General features: G+C 33.6%; 1 protein-coding gene across 6 annotated transcripts in view; it reads right to left on the bottom strand.

Annotated features, from left to right (window-relative positions):
• Positions 1-24,018, bottom strand: part of RFX3 (regulatory factor X3) — a 298,160-nt gene that overhangs the window by 53,537 nt on the left and 220,605 nt on the right. For all 6 annotated transcript variants that reach the window (XM_082615490.1, XM_082615491.1, XM_082615492.1 and 3 more), the window contains 3 exons: positions 22,626-22,700; positions 13,831-14,012; positions 10,162-10,281 (listed from right to left, as the gene is read on the bottom strand). In XM_082615490.1, coding sequence (XP_082471616.1) covers positions 10,162-10,281; positions 13,831-14,012; positions 22,626-22,700 — 377 coding nt within the window. The remainder of the gene's footprint in view (positions 1-10,161; positions 10,282-13,830; positions 14,013-22,625; positions 22,701-24,018) is intronic.

Here is a 24,018-nt window from a genome sequence, read left to right as displayed (position 1 = left end):
AAGCATCAGCTTGCAGCAAAATGCATGCAAAAATCCATCTACAAACCTAGATTACCAAATTTAAAAAATAAAAAGAATCAAAGTCAGGTACAATTATGTATTTATATTTAGGTCCTCGTTATACAAACTCATGAACTTTCCATACTGCTAAAATAGAGAAAATATGCTTCAGCAGCATGGGCAAGAAGGAAAGACTGCTTGGGAGAGAAACACCGCATACAAAAAATGCATAGGTAAGTCTCCTAGGATAAGCAAATACAAAGTAAGAAATAAGCAGCAACTATAATTTCTTCTTTCTCTAAGATTTCATATTTTTCTTCATTTTAGAAATTTTAAAAAACAGATAAATGCAAGAAAAAGTTAAAATCTACAATGAGCTTATTACCTAGAGATATCATTATGCACTTTATGTTGTTTGTCCTTCCATTTTTTCCCATTTCTTATTATATTTATAAACAGAACCACCTAATATTCTCACCATCCAGATACTTGACTCATACACTGATACCATAAGTTAACTGTATCATTAATATGAAGTTACTGTAACAATGTCCCCACTACATGAACAAGATACACTCAAAGATGCCTGCACTCTGACAACAGATAGGAAATGAACAGACCTGGTGAAACACTGCACAAACTAACGTTGAGGTTGCCTTAGGAAATGATTCAATCTTGGATGTTATTAATTACGACTTAGATAAATGAAATTTCCATGAAAAACTGCAAAGTCACTCATAATGACATTTACATGTATTTCTTATGTGATAGCATCTCACAAAGAACTATATGAAAAGCAAAAATAAAGTCAGAAGATGAACAGGGTGAAAGAAGGGTACTACACATTCATTCTTGTTATCATTTTAGTGATGACCCTGTACCACCAAAATGTTGGTTGTTGTTTTCTAATGATATAAAAGAACTCAAACCTATTCTTTTCATTAATGGAAAAAAAATCTGGAAGTACTCTTCAATTGGGGCCACACCAAGAGATAACACAAGGGTTAGTATTGTGATGTGCTAGAAGTGCCATTTATAAAAAATTGAATGGTTTCCTGATTTTTTTTTTCCTCCTTAAAGAATCATCTTAGAGAGGCAAAAAAAAAAAAAATCCTTTGTGAGGCAAGAACTTGGGGTACTTGTGTGGGGCAGCAGTTGCTAACCATTCTGTTCTAGAAGACTTGAATGATTTTATCTTTAGGGAATGTATTTAGGGACGCTTTTGTCCTCATTGATCCATTCCAGGTTTCATTTGATTTTAGCCTCCCTTTTTCAGCTGTGAAGTTTTATATCACTAATAAAAGAGGCTAAAATTGTTTAACCATGTTTCTTCATTTATGTTAATGGAGTTTGGGGTACATGGAGTTAATAAACAAAAGTGGTTAAAGGGATTTGAATTATTTACTCTGGAGAAGAGAAAAATGGAAGTATTTCCTATAGTCTTCAATTATATTAACTTTCAGTATAGGATGAGACAGTAATTATTAGACTTTGCCCAGCTATGCTTTATCCTGCACAGCATCTAATATACTACACATGTTTAATAGGCACAAGTATCAAGGACCGTAAAAGGATATGACATATATTCATCTTAGACTGACATATAGACATCTGACAGATGCTATGTCATTGTCTACTTGCACATAGTGCTTAGCAAGCCTGTAGTCTGCAAGCAAAATTATCTGCTTCCTTAGAAAGATGTAGACAGCAGCAGTTCCAAACAAGAAAGAGATTTTTTAAATAAGCACTCAAAGTCACAATACATTAAAATTAATGTATGATTATGCTTAATAATAATGATATTGAGTGGGAAGGACTGATTAGAGGTACATTCTATTATACAGGAGATGGAAAATACCTCAAGATTAGCTTGTAGACGAAAAGGAAATAAGTTGATTAATTCTGGAGAAACTGTACAGGTCAGTACTTAAGAACAAATCTTACTTAGGAGAGGTGAAGAAAAAAGAAAATACAGTCAGAATTGTAAAATAAGAGGTCCAATTCTAAGCGCACAGTAAGGGTCACAAAGTGAAAGGTAGATTGAATGGATTGGGCGAAGATGCACTATGTGTATCCATTCTTGCTTGCCTGGGTTAGCAAGAATAGGACCTCTATAAGCCAGAACCTTCCATTCTATCTCTTTAGAGAAAGGTGTGAAGACAAGTTTGGGAGGACTTTGTGACATAAAGAATGACATCAGAAAGGGCAGGGATAGGGCTCATATAAAGAACAGTATTAGTGTGGGCCTATAAGTATGAGACAGCTTCCAGGTACTGCTGACTTTTGCTTTTCCTGCTTTAAGTAGTGGCATATCCACAGTGCATTGCCTGGTACTGTATTGATACTTAGAAGGAATCACCAGAAATTAGAAATACTGAACTGAGGAAAGCTAGATGTTCCATTTCCTGATGTCTTGTCTAAGGAAAACATCCTATCCCTGCCATCACCTCAGAGGGTTGGGGCTTCCCAGAGAAGGGAAGGGAGTTTAACAGGAAGTTGAACAGGCACACTATAAATAAGCTAAGCAAATAATTGTGGTAGCTGACTCTTTTGGAAGAAACAGTTCTAGATGATATTATATTAGGTTTTGAAACCTAATTGTATATCAGTATCTGGGTAGCTTTCAAAAAAAATTCAAATGCTTGGCTCATCCTAGATCTACCGAACAAAATCTTTGAGAATGGGGATTAGGGATTTATTATTTTAACTAGCTTCTCATGTACTTCTTAAGTAGCCTGCACAGAACTAGACCACAGGAGCTTCTTGGACCAATAATAAATTCCTTCAGCCCAATGTTGTAGAAATACAATTATAACATTAGAGAAAAGTCATTTTTTATAAAATAAGTTATTTCTCAATTTTTCAATAAACTACATTTGGAATGTAAATATCTCTGAATGGATAGTGGATGAATGAATGAATGTATGAATGAATGCTCAAGGTAACATTTCATTTCATCACACCATCAATTGATCTTAACATATAGCAAATCTAACAAATATTTATTGAGTATTTACTATGGGTAAAGTATTATAGGGGCATGACTTTGAAAACGCTGTGTATAAATAGAATTTTTCCAGGATGTTTTTTAATATTCCATTGACTTACATAATAATCCAACATTATCTTAACTCTGATTGAATTTCAAGTGACTTTTTAACATTGAAACACAGCTTTCAGATTTCCTATCTCTCTTTTTTAACAGAAAATAATCACTATTTAAATACTAAATTGTAAAAAAAAGATATGTTTTCTACTGAAAAAAATTCTTTGTTGAATCTTTTAAAAAACTGAACTCTTTAGTATTTAAGAATTCTCTGCTTTGATGCCCATTTATTTTACAAATTCCTTGTTTTAGAATAGGTTTTCTTATAGTAGATTCTTAGTGCTCTTGAGCTGTGTGTGCTCTGAGAAAGACCTGTACGATATCAGATGAAGAAACAGCTCTTGGTTTCAAAATTAGTTAAGAGGCAAATGATAATTTTAACAGCTTGCAACTCCCTGGGCAATCAAAGCTAAAGTTGTTAATGATTAAGAAATCAAAGAAACTCTAATACTTTAATGGCTGAGCGTATGCATGAAACCTGTCACTAACACAGAAACTTGGAAAATTATTAGGAATCTTCCCCCGTGGGGTTAGTCATAGCTGTTACTTAGAACTTGGACAGCTGTAACTCTACTGTAAAATAATATCTAATTCTATCAATAATCTCACACATAAAGACACTGAAGGAGTCCAATGGAAGGCAAAGAATGGTATATAGTTACCATCACATTCAACTAACAGTACCAGGTTGGAAGGATTTTCAACAGACTAAATGAAACATTTGGAAAACTACCTTTGAATCAGGTGAAAAATGCACATGAAAGATGCAAAATCTGAGCTGTATAGGCATTTAGAGTCATTATTATGTTTATAAGTCTAGAAGGTACACAATCATTTGATTTGCATGATAATCGGGACAAAAGTCTAAAATTTTCTACTGGAATCTTGAGATTCTCTTTGGAAAAATTGCCCAGAAAATTTTTAGATGATTTGAGGTCTGAAATGAACTAAATGATATAAACATGAACAGATCAGAAGAAAATAATGTTGAGTGCCATCTTTTCAGAATAGTAATGAACTCCTTGATGTCACACTGAATACTTCTATATCTAAACAACTTCTAACATCAACCCTGCTGGTTAATGATAGTTATTACATCTCTTCAATCCTTGTTGGTGGCTCTCATAGTATTTGTCTTGTCATTAGCTCTACATCTATAATTGGAAAGGGATAGGAGGAAAAATTAAATTCAAATGGGGGTATTTGTACTAATTGCATCAGTTTTAGTAGGAAATGTGGGAGAGGTAGGGAAGGGAAGAGGTTGAAGCTGCTGGCTGAAATAAAAGTCTATGGATCATTCATTCATTTCACAAATGACAATGTGCTCACTGCTCTCCTAGGTGTTGAAAATGCAATGTTGAAAGAGGCAAATAAGACTCCCTTATCTCATAAATTTCTTCATTGAGTTCTCCTAGTGTAGGTAATTTAGGGTTAACTGTATAGAACTGATATATTCTTGCTACAAATATGTATGACACCTTTAGGATACTTCTTTTATCTACAGCTGGTCCTTTCTGTTAAACTGATCCTACAGGAATGCTCTCACTCTTCCTTTATTTGGAGAATGACAACCTGACTCCACCTCATGTCAAGACAGCAGCAAAAACGAAAAAGGGCATCTGAAGCTCTATCTAGGAAAAAATAAATTAGTGAGCTTCTTGCACACAGTAAAATTAAATGAGCCTCAGTTTCCTTATCAGTAGATAACGATATAATTGCCAAATGAGATCTTGCACATAAAGTGCTTATTGATGAACAATTTACAAGTTCAATAAATGTTCATCAGAAGGATAAGTGGTGACTGTTAGTAGTAACAAACTTTACATGAATGACTATACTTAATAATTACTGAATGTGATTATTTATGATTCTCCCATCTTCAATGAAAAATATATTTACAGAAAGGACTTGTTGCAGTGGCAGTGAACATTAAATACCTCAGTGCCAAGATTCTTTGTCTGTCTCCTAAAAGCCAAATGCAGATACCTGATCATCCTCCCACTAAAGACTCCTGCCCTCCTGCCACCCTCAGCTGCCTCAGAGCAATTTACCAGCCCTAGACGCTTATCTCTGTAATGACCCCAGGGAATTTATGGCCAGGAGAGGAATTGTAAACTATTAACATCAATCACAGTTGGAAACCACAGGCCTGGAGGTATAAAGAAATGGAAGCCAAACTTGCCCAATTGCCAGGCTTCATTCTTCTCCACAATAGCCTTATTCTTAAAGAAATATTTTCTAAAGAAATATTTTCTCTAGTGCATACAGTATAATAATGATAATAATTATTTTATCCTATCACTTGGATATTTCCAGTTATAAAGCCCTTTATATACTTTATATAGCTTGAGGTAGTCTATTATTATTTCCATTTTGCAGATGAAGAAACTGAGGTTCAGTGAAGTTCAGTCACACACACTGAAGTGCCAAAGTAGCCTGTATTCAAATCCCTATTTCCCACCTTTAAATATAAGGTTCATTCCACTAATCTATGAAACTATATTAAGAAAGGTCTTCAATGACAAAGGTTCTTGTCCTCACTCCATAGGAACACGCATGCTTTCACATCTGTCTACAGCCAACTAGCCTTGCTGTCCCATCTTTCCAATTGGCCTCTATTTTTCTCTCCTCAGTGCCACTAAGGTTTCTTCTTTCACAGAATCCAATTCCTATGAAAAGACCATTCACAGAGGCAGAAAGTGGCACATTTCCTCACTTATTTAGGACATACTCAAGTGTGATTTTCCCCTTAAATTTTATTACATGTGCACGTTTCTCTTTGGGTTATATTACCTCTTCAAGGACGGAATTCTTATAAGAACAAAGACAAGAGGACTGGTTTCTTGTCCTGGTTTCTATATTATTGTGGATACGTTATCTACCCTTTATGGACTTCAGTTTTCTCATCAAGAGGATGAGGTGCGCTAGGTGACCTCTCCCTTCCAGCTCTAACTTTCTATGATTCTGTGAATTCTCTTTTAGTTGTGATGGACATATTCTATATGCAACCACTGATTGTTATGTATTTGTTGAAGGAATGATATATGCAGTTTAATACTTTGAGAATGGCTACTGGGATCAAACACAGCCAAGCACATTGTCAAACACACTTGGCTCTATTCCACCACTTTTGCTACTAGGATTTGGAAGAATAGCTGACATACATGTGCCAACACTCTCTGAGTGCTTCTTTTAAATATTAGAAATAAACTGCAGCAAACATTTTTACTTAAGTTTGTAAAGCTGAAAATTACTCATCTCCTTTTTGCTCTATAATAATCTAATTTATTTATTGTCTAAATTAGGGTAAGCAAATTAGTCCATGAGTGAATTTCCTTGAAAACTGAAGACTACCTCATTTAAGTGCAGAAGTTATTTTCACATGAAATATTTTCAACAGAAAGTATTTAAAAAACCAACTATTACACATTCTCCTGTTTCCTTAACCAGGGTAGTTAACCTCTTCTTGATTGCCTATAATGTCATCAACATGCCAAATAGCTATTACACTGTGTTAGACTAGATTTTAGCCACTACAGTGATACTTAAAGGGCCTGCTGGAATACCTAGGTCTATGTGTCCTTCCACTGAATGTGTACAGACTGCTGAGCTGAGTAACCCAAAAGTGAATCGAAGACCCTTGTCTACTTATATATCCTCTTGCCAGCTGTTATATCTCATGATTGCCTATGAATCAAGTGGGCTCTAATCTGCTCCTTTATTTTAGGTAAATGACTTGAGGATGGCTTTCTTTTCAATTAAGCTAAACTAAGGGCTCTGTGACATCTCTTTTACAGTCAGAAGCTGTTTCCATTTATTTCCAGACTCATGGTTATATTCCCATATGGTGGTGTTGCTGGGAATCTGATTTGTAGATAAGGGGAAATTTCCTCTACTACCCTAACAAAGTTTCAAATGAGATATCATATGTAAAGGAGCTCTAAAAATTATAAAGCTATGCAAAACAATAACCATCATTAATACTACAACTACAATGATTCCAAACTTATCAGAAAAAATGTACAGATTTTTATTTGATAAAATAATCATTGCATATAATTGAATTTTCTTACTATAGGAACAGGTGAAGCATGTACATTTATACTATGGAAGATGGGCACATATAGATGTATACAAAAAACCTTGAGGCATTTAAACAATTTGAATATTCCAAAATATTAAATACTAGTATAAAATATTTTAAACCTTTCAAATGTCACTTGTACTTTAACAGGAGAACGGCAGGCTCTTCTTATGTGAAGTTTAATATATTCAGTAGAATCATTTGAGTTTTGGAATCACCTTATTTTATAAGCCATAAAACAAAAGTACAATAAGTCCCTTTTTCACTGTTTTCAACAAATACTCTTAACCCTTGCATCCAGACTCAGGAAGAGACACTTTTCCTCTCCTGTCCAAGTGTTTCCTCTAAATTCGGTAACTGGCTTCACTTAAGGCCTATCAATGTTGCCAGTGACATAATCCTTCAAAGAGACAACAGAAACCTCCCTCTGTCCTAATCCCAGTGAGGGGTTGGTGAAGTTGATAACACTCACAATGCAAGCAGTTATCCAAGACACCATTCCAAGAGCAACTGTCCATAATCCAAAATTGTACCATTAAAAAAAAACAACAACAAATTAAAGGAAGTTTCAGTACTTCTTTGGCTCTCTAACATTCTTATTTCATAAGAAAGCAAACACTATAAGAAACTAAAGTCGGTACAATTTATGAATATTACTGAGAATTTTATATCACTTTTTAAATACAACCATATTATGTCTAATTCTAAAAGCAGTAATTACTATACTTATATTGCAGGGTTTTCATGGCTCATTAATCTTTATAGCTCTGAAATTTGTTTCATAAGGAGACCTTTGTAATTCCTTGGTCTTGCTTACCTAACCCAGGCTTTGTATAAAGAATGTCCTTTGAAGGTTTCCATTTCCATGAAAACTTCCTAGGATTCTTTGCAGTGAAATCACTGGACGAAGTAAGTTTCAGCTGTCTTGAGTGCAATTTACCAAGGTACTGTTCATATTTAAGTTTGGGTATATATTATTTTTGAATTAATCTTTTTTTTTCTTTATTGCACCAACATCTCCAATGTGTAGTGCTGCTATGCATGAGCGCAGAGACCACACCAGAAAGTAAAAGCTATGGTACTGCCACTAACAGGTGGAAACAATAATGGTAACTCATGACAACAACAGTTTATTCCAATTCACACAAACTCTGTCTCCAACTATACAATGGACTGTTTTATGGCTTTTTTTCCCCAGAGCCCTTCTAGTATATTTCACTGACTATACCTCAGAAAACAGGAATCAGCAATTTAAAAAGTAAGTTTGAGAAAACATAATAATTTATATAATAGCCAACCTTGAACTGACTCTTCAGTCTTGAATACTCGCACTAGAAATTATGACTGTGTTAAAGCCACTTAACAAGTGTCTTTACTTCCAGTCTCTTCCCACTAAATATGTCTTGCCCCAAATCAAACAGTAATCTCTCTAGAAAAAATTTGCAAGTGCCATTGTTTTGCTTGGAAGCAAGTCTTTGAAGACTTGCATAGTACCTAAGCACAAAGAACAAACTCATTAGCTTCATAAACAACCAAATCCCTTCACCTGTGATCCAAACTACTTTTAAAATCTCATCTCCCAATAAAGTACCCAATCTTCTTCTCAATTCTTCTCCTGCAATATCAACCTCACCAGATCAGAGTGCATTCACCAAAGACGTCATGGACTTTACTTCTCGTTGGTGATTTTGTTTACATTATTCCCTCTGCCTGAACGTTCCTCTCTTTTTCTGATCCCTCTAATTCCCTACTCAAATAGCACTTTCTCTGTGAAACTTCCCAATCCTCCCTCTCCCAGACTTTGCTGAAATAGTTCAGCAAATTACTCCAATAGTTCCTTGACCAAAGCTTTGTTTTAGCATTTCTTAGGTTGCATTACTTAAAAAAAAAATTCCCATGTGCCTTCTCATCTAATTTCTTAACTCCTCAAAGGTAAGGACTGTGTCTTATCTCTGCACAAAGGGTAGAGACTCAATTGGTGCTTGCTGACTAAATAGATAAAGGACTACTGCGTGATATACTTTTTTCTCCAGCAGCTACTTGGAACTAAGGCTTCTGATTAAGCTAGTATGATGTGGAGGAGATCTCACCACGGTGACTCACCATCCCAGATCAATGGCTTAGGGAGACCAATCAATGGATTAGGCCAAGTGCACCAGGTGCAGTCCTCCTTTCTCCTACCTAATTTTGTATGTTCAATTGAAAAGAAAAACTGTAGCTACTGTCATGGTTGAGCTATACTGGTAAAGAGGGAAAGATTTTTCACTTTACTCCAAACTGTGATATAAGTCACACGAGACAGAAGGCCCTTGGCTATGTAGCAGCATTATGGGCTTGTACAAATCATTTAACCTCTCTGGGATTTATCTGAAAAAACAGGGGTCTTCATGCTTTGACTGCCACAAGGCTGAGGGGCCAGACTAGACTGATGTATTTTTCAATTCTAAGATCTATGATTCTATTCATCCATCCATCCATCCATCCATCCAACCATCCATCCATCCATTCATGATTGCTTAAGATCTCTTACAGCTCTAATATCTACAATTATACATCTAGGAAAGTTGGAGTCAAAGAAAATGTAAGACGTCCCAAACATTCTACAAGAATTTAAACTGTCAAAAAGAATGACCTGCAGGATATGCAGATTAACAAGTAAGAAGCTCATGAATACTGACAAGTTTCTCCAGATGCTCCTTACAGTTTATGTTTAGTTTCCTTATCTGAATAGTTTGGGATGTCACATTTACTTAAAGGCGACAAACACGCTGTCTGATAAGTAATTTTAAAAGATTTGGAAAATAGAATGAAATTCTAAATCATATTTTAGAACTGTCTGTAGTGAAAGCATATCAACAATAGCAACATTCTTGCACACTTAGGTATTTGTTCTGCTCGTTCAGAAAAAAGGAGATGGAACATCTAAAGAAATACATAGCTTTGACATGTCAATGATAATTCCAGGGTCTACCTTTGTTTCTGTTGCATGGGTTGTTGTCTCATAGCCATATACTGCATGTCTTCTTGCAGACGATTAAGAGGGGAATCTGGCTTGACACGAATCCCATAGTAGTGGTACTTGGAGTTTCCTCTTCATAAAAGAACAATAAACAAGAGACACAAAAAGTCAGTCAAGTCAATATTAATCACATAGGATGTCCATTTAATTTCATATTTGGAAAAATTAGATAAAGGCAAAATATTAATGTTATATATTTATGATTTACCTGTTCTGGACACCTGTATATTTTTATGGTGACTACATTTGAAGAATCAAAATAAGATTCTGATTCAATCAATTCAAGGCCCTAAGAAAAATCTTTCCTTATAAACTTTTGCTTAAATATTAGTCAGAATCCATTTGCTCGATTTAAGTTACATTTTATTTTCAACTTTATATTTTAACTATAATTTAGAAGGTTAGGTTAACAGGATATTCATTAACAGGATAAACGGTTGCACACTAACTAGGAATTTATTATCAAATGGTTATGCAGAACAAAGAGAAAAACATCTTAATTCTACTGTCTTGGAGAAGTTCTGTATTTTTCTAGTTCTATTACTGCAGGAATGATTAAGATAACTTCATTGATACAAGATGTTGTGAAGTCTATTATTTAATATTTTGAAACCTAAAAAGAAGCAGGCATTTAATCTATTGATTTCAAAGCATATTTTATTAGTCTCTGTTTTTGTGGATTCATATCAGTTTTTCAAGCTGAATAAGATGTGTCACAACAGACATGGGGAAATTTCTCTGTGAAAATGGCAAATTTCCACCTAGATAAAAAATGTCACAACTTCCTCATGTTCATGAGGAAGACCATATTTGTTATTAGAAATGACAAAGTTTTACTCTGAATGAAATTTGCAAATTCTTGCAAAAATAACATTTTAAACATGTAAATTTTTGCAAAGAGAAAATAGTAGTTTTTCTCAAGTCTATATATAGCAAGACATCAGTGTTCTTTCCAACTTTTTCTTTCATTTACAAAAAGAAATGCAAGTGGAGTGTGGATTCAATATTTTATATAAAAATAAAACAGAATTTTACTTCCAAGATTGAAGAACACACGTTAGATGAATCCTATATATTTGAAAAGACATTAAAATCTATTATATAAATAATATTGCTAGTTTAAAAAACATAGGGCATTTGAATACCTACATAGTTTCAGCAAAATAAACCAGTATGAAAACTTAACGCCTTCCACTTGCAGACATTAGATCTTGCCTCCAAGATCCACTGTAGAATACAGCAAAAAACAAAAACAAAAAATACCAGAAACTGTTCCCATACAAACTGGAGAACAGGAGGGAGTAGCCAATGACAAAGATACAAAGTAAAATCACATCTCTCTTGTGAGACCCCAAAATACACAAAGTACCTGGTTTCTCTCCAGTTTCCTATAAATTGGAATCTTGGATGGGTTGGAGGAGAGACGGTTCTTTCTATTCCACTGAAGATGGTTGGAGGAAATCAGTCTGTTCCATGGTCGTCTTTGTTTAAACTTAATTTGGAGATGGGATGTAACAAAAGCTACCTTTTGGTTTACCTTAGTTTAGAAACATGGTGATATTACTTATCTTTTACTTAGCTCCAGAAACTTGAGCAAAAGTCTGGTTCTGGTTTTAATGAATTCACCAGATAATCTTATTGATGGATAAATAACAGTTCACATATGGTTTGCTTAAAAAAAAAAATCTGAGTTGGTTTGCCTCATGATTTATACTGATTTTCTCTCTGTTCCCTGGGTGAGGAGTAGAGTGAATGCTAAAACAGTTTCCATAGTAGAAAGAACCTCTGGCACTTCACCCCTATCATTGTCAGTTTTTCTACATTAGAGTTCTGCTAGCTTCATAACACAGCATTTGTTAAAACTTTCTCCCTAGGATTTCTTTTCTCCTTATTCTTCTAGGCTTTGTTTTCCATCTCTAATTACAAAGACTACATACAATTTTAAAAGGAACAGGATACACAATGGCTACATAGTGAGAGGGGGAAGTAAAGAACATCAGAAACAAAAAGCTGCAATACTGCAATATGTACTTACAGAGCATAGAGTATGGATTCTACTCATTCACAAACCCAAACAACCCCAATTTTGTCCCTTTCTATTTTAAAGATGTGTTTCAAGGTTTGAATGGAGCCTCAAAATAGGATCCATTGAAATCCCTTTCAGTAACAAAACAGGCACAACAATACAGCTATTACAATGCTGAATAAAGCCCAGAGATTCAAAATATTGGCACAGTATGCATAACTACTGAGCCATCAGCTAGGATATAGTAGGTTAGGTCCCCAACTAATGATTTTCCTGGTTCTGGGGAAAAAAATACTAGCGAAACAAGAAGGTTTTTTCAAGGAACTGGAAGCTAGTTCCTTTACTCCAAATAAACAATCATATTCTTCAGTTTAAAATATACTATCCTTTGAAGTACAAATAGAAGAAAATACATTTATGAGAGAACTAAACCTCCAGTAATCTGAAAGCTGTACAATCACTTAAAATGCAACAGAAAGGAATAATTCACACTTTGACTACATATAGACCTTGTAAATATCATAAAACGGCCACACTCCTTTTTTTTGTATAAATTTATAGTGAAGTCAATTACTAAGGCTCTGTTTATTTTATTAAGAATATTTAAAAAGCTTTACTAGAATACTATGAAGCTGTGACTTGTAACTCATTAAAGGTATATCATCTGTCATATACAGTATAGGATCTTTATTTTTATACTTCTAAATATGGATTTTATAAGATTTAGGAAATCAAAAACATCCATATCATTCTGCTCAGCTATTCAAAATATTTGTTATGATAACTTGTAAAAATTATAGAAAGGCAAAAATGAAGCTCTGTAGTTCTAAGTATTATTTTCAGCATATTTTGATTAGTAAAAACACTCATATCTATTTCCAAAGGAAGGGAACAGAGAAAGTAAGTCTTCTTCACATTACTGGTTTCTCTGCAATGGAACTATACTATATTTTTACTTCCATAGATGCATGGCTTCACAATCAAGAGTTTAAAAAAGGCTAATAAGAAGTTAAATAGGACCAGGTCATTAACTGAGAGCTTCAAACACCTAGAATCTGCAAGTTCACTAAATTATTTTTAATTGGTCTCCAGAAATGAAATGAAAAACTCAGATTTAATTTTTACTCTATTCAAATAGAGGAGTTATTTATAAAGACATTTCAATGTAATTTTGCAAGTCAAGAGATACATAGTTTTCCACTTAACTATGTCACTTTACTCATCATCTTTAGTACAGTTATTCTTCAAAAGAGAAGATAGTGATATATACTAATTTTTAAAGTATCATATATGAATCTTCCATTAATAGCTTGGTCTGCTCATTTCTATGTGATTTGAGAATCAGTTTTTCTCAAAGCTTTGTTTACTCTGTTGATGTTTAGTTGGACAATGCATCATACTGGATTGGCAGTTTTCAGTGAATAATGACCTTTCCTTTTCCTGGGGGATTTTATAAACTGAGCTAATTCTTTAGCTTTTCTTTACATGTTATCTGTAATCAAGTACTTTTGCCCAAACAATATACTGAACTATATTGTTTAAAGCTATAGTTTAAAAAAGACAGATTAGTTTATGATATTATTTTTAGTACTAACCTGGTTCCCAATCTCCTGGTTCGTAGCCCCATAAAAATTGACCTTATAAGTTTTCCAAAAGAAGCAGCATTGACTGGGTCCAGTTTGTGTTCCTGACAGTGTCGTAGGTAGTGGTTGTAAAGAGTGCTTCTGGGAAGGCTCACTCCTTCTGCTGTCTCGTAATTGTCCAACAGCCACTGGAGCTAGTATAAACAAGACAGGGTAAACACAGAGAAACCAAATCATTCACCAAAATGTCTCTAAGACACTGCAACTGTAATACACAGAAACACTTAGAAGATCTTCCTCAAGCCATGTAATAGGTAAACTGTTGTAATTCAGAGGACTGTGTAATCTGACTTTGAAAACTCTCAGAAGTGTAAATAGCTGACCGTCATTTAATGACCTCAGACCATGTTCATTCCTTCAAACATTCAAGCACATATAAAGACATACTAATTTTCCTTGTATTGATTGCTATTTTGGAGACATATACCTCTTCAAGGAACTCAAATAATCCTGTTAACTGGTTATAAATATAATTTATAATTGCTACAGGAAAAAAACATGTTACCAAGCCTGACAGCGTGGCACATAATGTCTTTAGTGTTGGTTTGTTACAACACATGAACAGCAGGCTGCCTTGTATAATTATTTACACTAAGGTTCTATTCATTTTTATAGAATTCTAATTTATTTATCCAATTTACTTACACAAGATAATACAATAACGGTATTATCCACTGGGACATATGCTACAAGCAGTAAGGAAAAATTTCAGTCTTTTCTTCCCCAGAAAGAAAGAAACTCCCTAGAGACTGGTTTAAAAAAATATGTGTAATGAAAAGGAATAATTTACTACAATCATTTGAGTTTTTCTACCTCAAAGCTATGTTTTTTCATAATTTTGGAAGACATACTACAATGGTAGTTGGTAAAGCAATGTTTTCTCAGTCTATAGTTCACATTTTAAAGTTTTATGTTGTTCCGTCTAAATTTTTAAAAAATAATCTGTAAAGTACATAATGTGAAGGAAATTTTTAGAAAAATCTAATTTATGTATATAGTACTGAGTTTCAACAATAGAAGAATCAAATTATCAACCTGTTCATTATTTATTTATAAAAGGAGAACTGAAATAGGTTTAAATGACTTTCTTAAGGCCATACATACACTGTCTCAGTGCTTGATCTGGTTTCCAACACACTTTCCTGATTATTTGCATACCAGTTATTATTTCTACAAAAGCAGCATATATGTCACATTACTTGTCTCAACCAAATTTCCATGCCATATATAGAAGGTGTGACAAAAAGCTGATATTCTACATGCAATTCAAGTTAAATATAAGTTATGGAAGGAAAAGAATTCCTTTATTGAGCATCAACTATCAGCCAGGCAATGTGCTAGGCTCCTATGGATGTAAAAATGAATGTGACCTCACTCCTGTCCTCCAGGAATTTACAGTCACATACTAAAAATGATAATAAGAACACTCAAACTAAAGCATTTCTCCATTTTGTTTACATATTTTAAGATTTGTGATCAAGCTTAGAACCTATACTTTCAGACTCTTAATAAGAAAACCCATTAAAAATATTGTCAGAATTATTTTCTTTAACCATGACAGCTGAATTTTCCAGAACAATTTTAATTTCAAATATTCCTACATGATATTTATATAATTAAACATGTCATTAAACCCATACTTGATGTTGGCTTAGAAAATATGGCCCCCAAGCCTATAAGACAGAGCAGAGTAGTTTTAAAAATAAAAATAAAATTAATGTTCTGGTCAGGAAGCCTTTAGGTTCTCTATGAACCACATGTGCATATGAATACATTTAAATATACCTATTGCCTCTGAACATATACAACGCTCCCCTATGAAATTTTTAAAAGATTACACAAAATAAACATTCATTTTTATAATGGCCAAAAAATTTACAGGTCAAAAAAAGTAGTTTTCATATGAATCGTCTGTAATCTTACTGTCAGTAAAAAAGTTTTCCAGAGGCATTCACACATGATTTCTGAGTACTCTACATGACACATAGAATAAGTTCACATATACATATTCATTTAGTGTAAAGAGAGGTGGTAAACTGATTGGAAAATCCAGTTATAAAGGCTCAGACTAGTATTCTGCCTACAACAGTGAGTCAGTATATCTCTTTAGTGTTCCTTTTGAAATTTTAAGACTTTGTTGATTATGAAACAACTGACAGAGACGACACATAAAATGTGGCAAAGCAAACCTGCCTCACATATTTCATCCACGTGCCTCAGTAAGATGACTGGGATCTGAAAGCATTGTTTCCTCATTTGAATGGTGTTAGGGCAGCTCTAGTGAACCATACTGCACACAAGTGATGGCTCTTGTTTTGTGTACATATACTAGATAGAGCCTTCCATTGGTATTCTAAATATATAAAGAATATAGAAATAAAGAATATTGAAATACAGAATATAGAAAGGAATATTCTATGAGGAATTTAATCCCTTGAGATCAAGGAATATTTTTTAAAAACACCATAAAATGGGCAAGCATATAAAAACTATAAGTATTTTTTGAAAAACAGTAATATTTTGCAACTGAACTCATAAAGTGCCCACATCCACAAGCATCGAACAATGCCAGTAAGTTAAAAATGTCACAGATATGTTTGTATGTATATCTATGTATCCTCAAATAATAAGGCATATTGTCAAAGCCAAAATGGTATATTTCTTAACAAAAAATAAAAATCAATAAAAAATCAAATATTTCTTCCTTTGCTAATGAACAGAACATATATCTATATAGGAAACGTTAATTTAAAGGGCTTTTTTTTCAGAAAAGGAAAAATAATCAATTTCATAATGTGAACTTTATAACCAAAAGTATACAAATAATAAAATAGATCTGATGTAAAATACTTTTAATAAGATATAAATCAAATGAAAATAATTTAATTAATCAGATACAACTTAAAAATTTCTGTAAACTGCCTTAACTGTTTACCTTGCAATATTTAATTACTTAAAAGTAAAGACAAATATCTAAAAATGAGAGTTTATTAATATCTCATGATCCAGGGCTTCCCTGGTGGCGCAGTGGTTGAGAGTCTGCCTGCCGATGCAGGGGACGCAGGTTTGTGCTCCGGGCCGGGAAGATCCCCCATGCCGCGGAGCAGCTGGGCCCGTGAGTCATGGCCGCTGAGCCTGCACGTCCGGAGCCTGTGCTCCGCAACGGGAGAGGCCACAACAGTGAGAGGCCCGTGTACCGCAAAAAACAAACAAACAAACAAATAAATAAATAATAAAATACTCGGGCTTCCCTAGTGGCACAGTGGTTGAGAGTCCGCCTGCCGATGCAGGGGACATGGATTCGTGCCCCGGTCCGGGAGGATTCCACATGCCGCGGAGCGGCTGGGCCCGTGAGCCATGGCGCTGGGCCTGCGCGTCCGGAGCCTGTGCTCCGCGGCGGGAGAAGCCACAACAGTGAGAGGCCCGCGTACCACAAAAAAAAAAAAAAAAAAAAATACTCATAAGCCTGAATAATATTACTCAAGCCCCCAGTGAATAACCTGGAGAAAATGAAGCTTTTATTGGATTGGCCACATGGTCCTCTGAAGTGGCTAAGCAAGTCACAGAATCTGGACTGGTTCTTTCACAAACTGATTGTTCTTCTTACATAATTTTACATTCTTAAAGATTTTTCTTCATTTCTAATCCAGTTTTAAAAATCTGAGTTTATCTGTAATACGTATTTGTGTGTCTGTGTGTGTGCACACACACATATGTGTATACATATTTACATACATATGTATATTTTTTAATATATATATATATATATATATATATATATATATATATATATATATATAAAATCATTAGTTGGTTTGAAAAATTCCACAAGAGTGGGTATGCAGGTATTCTAGTGACTATCACTTTTACAGTAGCAAAGCTACACTTTGTTCCCTGTCCTTTGCTTGCAGGAGGAGGAACTCTTATTCCTTCCCAGAAGCCTGGAGGTCACTTGGGAAGGGCAGGAGGTCAAGTGGAGGTAAAAGCCCTGAAGGATGGAGGTGGCTCTGCTGCAGCCATGACTGCTCCAACTAGGAAGTCTGCCAACAACTGCACACCCAGGAGTAATGCTCCCAGAAATTGACTGTGTAAGTGGAAATTGGTTTACGAGCAACCAGATAAGATTTTGAGATTTAGCTGGGGATTAATCTGCATTCTACGTGCCAGTATTTAACCTTCGAGTTTTGACACAGTGATAAAATTCTGTCAGATCTTTGAGTTTAAAACATAGTATAAGAAAGGATTAATTTTTATTATAAGAGAAACTTGGCAGTTAAGTGTATACCTGAAGGTATACACTCCATGTGCTGCCCTAGGGAAGTTCATGCCTATTATAAGATATATTGTTTCCTTGGATTTCCTCTTTTATAAAATGTATTTGGACACTAATTCAATACCCTTAACATTTAGTAATTTAGAAAAAACTATTGCTATTTCTTTTACTCTTTTATAAGATGTCTTATAAAATATTTGTTTATATTTATGATTTTAAAAGCCTATGAAATATCATAGTAACTTTTAACCTTTATATTTAAAACCTGATTATTCTACTAATGAACTAACGTAAATTCATGTAAGGGTAGAAACCAAGATAATTGCATCTTTCAACCTTTGCATTTAATCTATATTAATCAGGGTAGATTAAGGAAGATGAACAGTTCCTATTTTTCCCAAAGGGAAATACTGATTGACAAATTAAAAAAAATACATTATTGCATTCCCCAATTAACATCTAAATGTAACATTTGGCATTTTTCCCCAGTTGGATTATTATCCATTAGGATTCATTTTGATTTCAGTTCACTGATGATATGCATTTTGACAGGTCTTATTTCCATCATAACTTATATTTACAGCACAGCCAAGTCAAGAGAAAGTAAGCATAAAACAAGGTTTTGCTTTGAGCTGAATATATTTCAGTAGCTAAAACCAGCAAAAATCATGAAACGATTATTTGCTAGATAGTAAAAGCTATATAAAATAAATGCCTAAAGCTTTTTATATACTTTAAATGGAATTTTAAAAATGCACAAGCTGAAAAACATTACGTGAAATGTGGGAACAATTAATTTAAGAATGTTTCTGTATTTAAATTTATAATCTAAAATATCCCAAATTTGATACAATATAACCATTAAATGCCAATTTATATTATTTACAACTGAGAAAAAGTATAAAATAAACTTAAGTCTGCAATGAAGAAAATTAAGATATTCTAATTTGATTTAGGCAGACTACACATCATTTACCCAAAACACCTCCACATGCCAAAAAATTTAGAAATAAAAATATTTAAATAAAAAAAACTAAAGGTTGTACACAAGGAAATGATAGCTTGGCCATACATTCTTTCACTCAAATGGTGTGCAGGGAGACCACTGTCTTATCAACAATGCTCACACATACACCTAATTGAAGCATACTTGGTAACAAAGAATGCACATGTGAGTCCCCAAATAAATGCACACATGATTGGCAAAGGTACTTAGAATACTGAAGGCAAAATAAGGTCTGTTCCCTTCTATTACTTGTCTCTTACATTTATTCACTTAGCAAATATTTAGTGAGCACCTACTATGTACCTGGCACTGTTCTAGGCACCAGGGGGTGCATCAGTGGATAAAACATAGAAAATCCTTACTGTCTTGGAATTTTCACTTGTCAATAAATATTTACTGTCTGCCTATGTAATGCTACTACTGGAATAAGTGCCATTATGTTAATAATGTTAATAGAAGGGAACATGGCACTCAGTGTAACTGTACTCAGTCACAGATGAGGCACTATGTTGGGTATGAAATAGGCAAGTTATACATGCATTTTGACCTGGATGATAAGAGCATGATGATGATAAAAATAGAGAAGCAGTACAAAATACTCTTAAGAATATGTTGAAAAAGGGATATAAAATTTAATACCTCACTAAATCTTCTAATGTGTAGAAAGAGAGGTGAAAAACAAAGCAATCAAGTTGGATTATACCAACAGGGGATTATTTATTTGATTTGATCCTAATAAGAATTTTCCAAATTATTGTGAATAATCGAATATATACAGAGAAAATAGAAAATTCATCTATTCCATATTGCAAAATAGAATGACAACAGACTTTCAGCTCAAAAATCATGAATAAGATCCCTCTTTGGAAACTAGTAAGTATGGGACACAAATTATTGATAATTTCTCCTAAATTTTGCTTAATGAAATTGATCCTTTGTAGAAATTGATGTCAGGGAACTATTATCATAAGGTTGAATTTATGTCCACTTCAAAGAATCCCACAAACCTCAAATGATTCTATATTATGTGCTATATAGGAAGGGATAAAGATAACTTACAGCTTATGAACATTTAAGTTGTTAGCCATATTTAAATTTAAAAAAACCCTCGCCACTAAAATTTTTCTACACAACTGAAAATCATCAATTAGGTTAACAGAATTTAAAATACCCTTAGCAGGTGATTATCAACTGGAATGCATGTAGTAGCTTATGCCAGTTGTTTGGATAAATCTAACAAAAATTAGGAGCATCGCTAATTTTCCAAGGACAGAAAGACAGCATGATCTTCTAATGGGTTCAGGTAGAAACAAAACCTGACTGGTCAGCAGAAAACACTGATCCCTTCTCCACTGTTTATAACCATCTGTAGAATCATTTGTATTTCCAGAGACTTGACTATAAATGTGTTGTTTTTAAATAAACTTAACTGTACCTCAGAGGTGTAATAAAAGTGAATCAGGGTATTTAGAGAAAGATTATCACTACATTAGCAACATTTATGCCCACTCTCCATATACTGAAATGCCTCTGGCAGTTATAAATAGTAATGGAAGAGCTGCCATGCCATGTAATAAAAAGTATAAAGCCATAGAGTAACAAACATGTATCTGTTGTTTATGCAGCTTAATTCACACATTCATTAACATTAAATATTACTTCATGAATTTTACGAGAATAACAATGAAAAAGACATATTTGAAAAGTTTCAAAAAACCAACAAATAGAAATACATAAAAATATTCTTATATCCACATTATTGTTCATAAAAATACTAATTAAGATGGGTAATTCAAGTTAAAATTAAACATTCACATATTTTACTAAAGTATATATCTCAAATGACAATGAGATGTGAATTGAATATCAAAGCACAACTTCATAGAGGTCTGAAAGTTCAAAAAAGGTAACTGGCAATTTCGGTATTCTTTTTCTTATATTCCTGCACACTTTCAACTAAAAATGAACAACATTTTTCCTTGCCATTTTCAAAACAAAACACCAGATGGTCCTCACCCCCTCCCCAAAACATACATTCTAAAAGTATAGAGTAAATCAGCCTCTACACACAACCACAGACTCATGCTAGCACAGCAGGAATATACCTATGAAACATATAAAAAAGTGATGTACTGCATACAAACTTTCAGAAAGGGGAAAAATCATATTCCTTAAACTTTCAAAAGAAGGGCCAAGGTATGTATTGTTTTATAATTTAGAATCTATAATTTTCACCAAAATTGTAGTCATTCTCCAAGTAGGTTAACTTGTTTTTATTTGTCATGATATACTTCCTTTAGAAAAAGAAACAAACCACTTCATCTAAAAATAAATGTGTAAGAACATAAGGAAGTATTTTGTGTTATGTTGGAATATAAAATTTAAATGTTTGAAAATTCAAATATTTAAAAAGCACAGTGAAACATTTTCTATGAGCTAAATGTTTAAGGTTTATTGAAAAAACTAATGATATTTTATTTCACTTGGGTGATCCAATTTTGGACTTTTCAGTCACAAAATATGGGGAAGAATTAAAAATAATAATTTTCTCTCCAAATTTAAGAATACACTGTCAGCTGGGAGGTAAAACTCTAATTCTTACTATATTGTTACTGACATTAATTTAGCAAAAGAACTGTCTAGACAGATTTAAATCATAGGTCTATTTACTTTTTCCCATATATTCAGAAATCATGATAACAAAATAATTTTTAATCAACATTTTCACTGAGTCCCCAAAATTTGAACATTTGATGAAAATGTTTATAGCTTCACAAATCATCATCATTCTTCTTACACTCACCGGTGTTATAGTGATGCTGCATCTGATAACAGTTAAAAGCTTCAAGAAATAGTAACCATAATCCTGTTTTATCTGAATTATTAGCAGTTTATGGCTTATCTAGAATCTCACTTCTTCTTTTGGCCCAGATTCATTTTTCTTTAGGTCTTAGGACCTGAGCTCATCTAGGTAGCTGTTTCCTTCTCATTTTATATAGTCTTACTGGTAAATAAATCATTTCAAACAGTTTATCATTGGGTTTGGCATTAACAATCTTTTTTCCACTTAAAGGATATTACTGGTCATACAAATAGACACGACCACTTCTCTGTATCAGACTTGAAGATGCAGATTACAAACATTTGCTTCACGGTAAATAAATATCACACTAGAAAAATTTAAATCATCAGTTACTTTTTACCAATATTTGGTAGCTTGTTATTAACTTGGAAATATATCTGTACCAAAACAGTAAAAAAAACCTAGTGAAGTAGTATATTGGGGGCTCTGTTTTTAGATATTCCACTGTGCAAAATTGCCATTAAGTGATACACAGATCACAAGGGGCTGAGAAAGGAAGGTTAAGAAGCAAATAAATAAGTAAATAAATAAAACAAGCATTTAGAAGCAAGCAACACATGCAGAACAAGCAAGAGATTAGTTTACATGAAGAAGAGGCAACTTACATGGCTGTTGAGAAGAGAGCTTCTGTGAGTGGACAGACCGTCAGACTTTTGCAGCGTCTCAATCGCCATTTCAATCTGATAATAGATGTCATTAAAAAAAGGGCTCAAGACAAGATAGTAATAAAAGGCTCACTAGAGAATTTTTGATAGATTCTTTAAAGTTCAATTTCTTCTTCAATGGTGGCTAATGAATAGCTCTCACTAAATGTGTATTTCCTCCTTCCTCCCCCCAATCCCAGAGAATAACATAAAAATAGGCACACTAATAATAAGCTCAATCACAAAAGTAAACCTTTTTGAATATTCCATAATTATAATAAGAAGGGAGACCTGAGAAGCAGGAACCCCAGAGGATTGTGCTAGTTAAAATATTCTTGACTTTCGTAGTTCAACATGTGAGAGAGTAACTGCTCTCTTTCTAAATAGTCTCCCACCCAAAGAGTATTTAATATTTGTTCCGTTCTGTCACAAAAGAAAACTACTGCAGATTTGTGTTTTATTAATATGCATTAGTATTTTAATGCAAATGTGCAAAGATACCTTCATCAATGTTCAAAAGCTTCTAAATCTATCCATTCTTCTCTAAACCCTGTATTAAAATTTGGAAGTGGAGGGTCATTAGTATGAACACATTTAGATGTACATCATAGTTTAGGATGTGGTGGTGAGGCAGCGCTATTAGAAATGGTAGCAGAAATGGAATGTAGAAGAGAAGAAAATTCAGAACCAACAAAAAAAAGGGACGATCACAGAAACAGTTTTCTTCCGTGTAATCTCAGCACACCATGAGCAATCATAACACCTTAATTAAGTAGCAGGTGCCAATAATAAATGAGGTGCACTCTTGATAACCTCATATTTAAAGATCACTATCTCTCAGCTCTTAGCACTATAGCACTTACTGTAAGATCAGGTTCCAAACACCCTGTATTTGATTACTGGATTCTATTAACAATATTAACTACAGTTAAATTAAAAATCACACTATATAGGAAAGAAATCATTATTTTTATTTTTGCTATCTGATCAAATCAACATCCCTATAAGCAGTTATAAAAAATATATCATGCTTTCAAACATAGATAACATACTTTACATTGGCTATGAAAATTAATGATGCCTTGAAATTTCAACATACTGTCTCCCCCTACCAAAAAAAAAAAAAAAAAAAAAAGATGGATGGCAAAATCCATAGCAAAGCAGTCTTTTTTTTTCCATCAAGTTTACAACTGCTTTATGGTAGAATACTTTATACACAGAATGTTCAGTCCCAATTATGTCAACATTAAATTTAATTTTCTTAGGAATTAGTAGCTTTAATTTTATGTTATTTCCCCAAGTTACTTGTTCTTCTTCCCTAGAGTTAATAAAATGTAATACAGAAAAGAACGTT

The sequence above is a fragment of the Mesoplodon mirus genome (genome assembly GCF_964341445.2).
Source record: "Mesoplodon mirus genome assembly, chromosome: 1".
In the NCBI taxonomy this organism is placed as follows: Eukaryota; Metazoa; Chordata; class Mammalia; order Artiodactyla; family Ziphiidae; genus Mesoplodon; species Mesoplodon mirus.
This window is presented reverse-complemented; position numbering and strand designations above follow the sequence as displayed.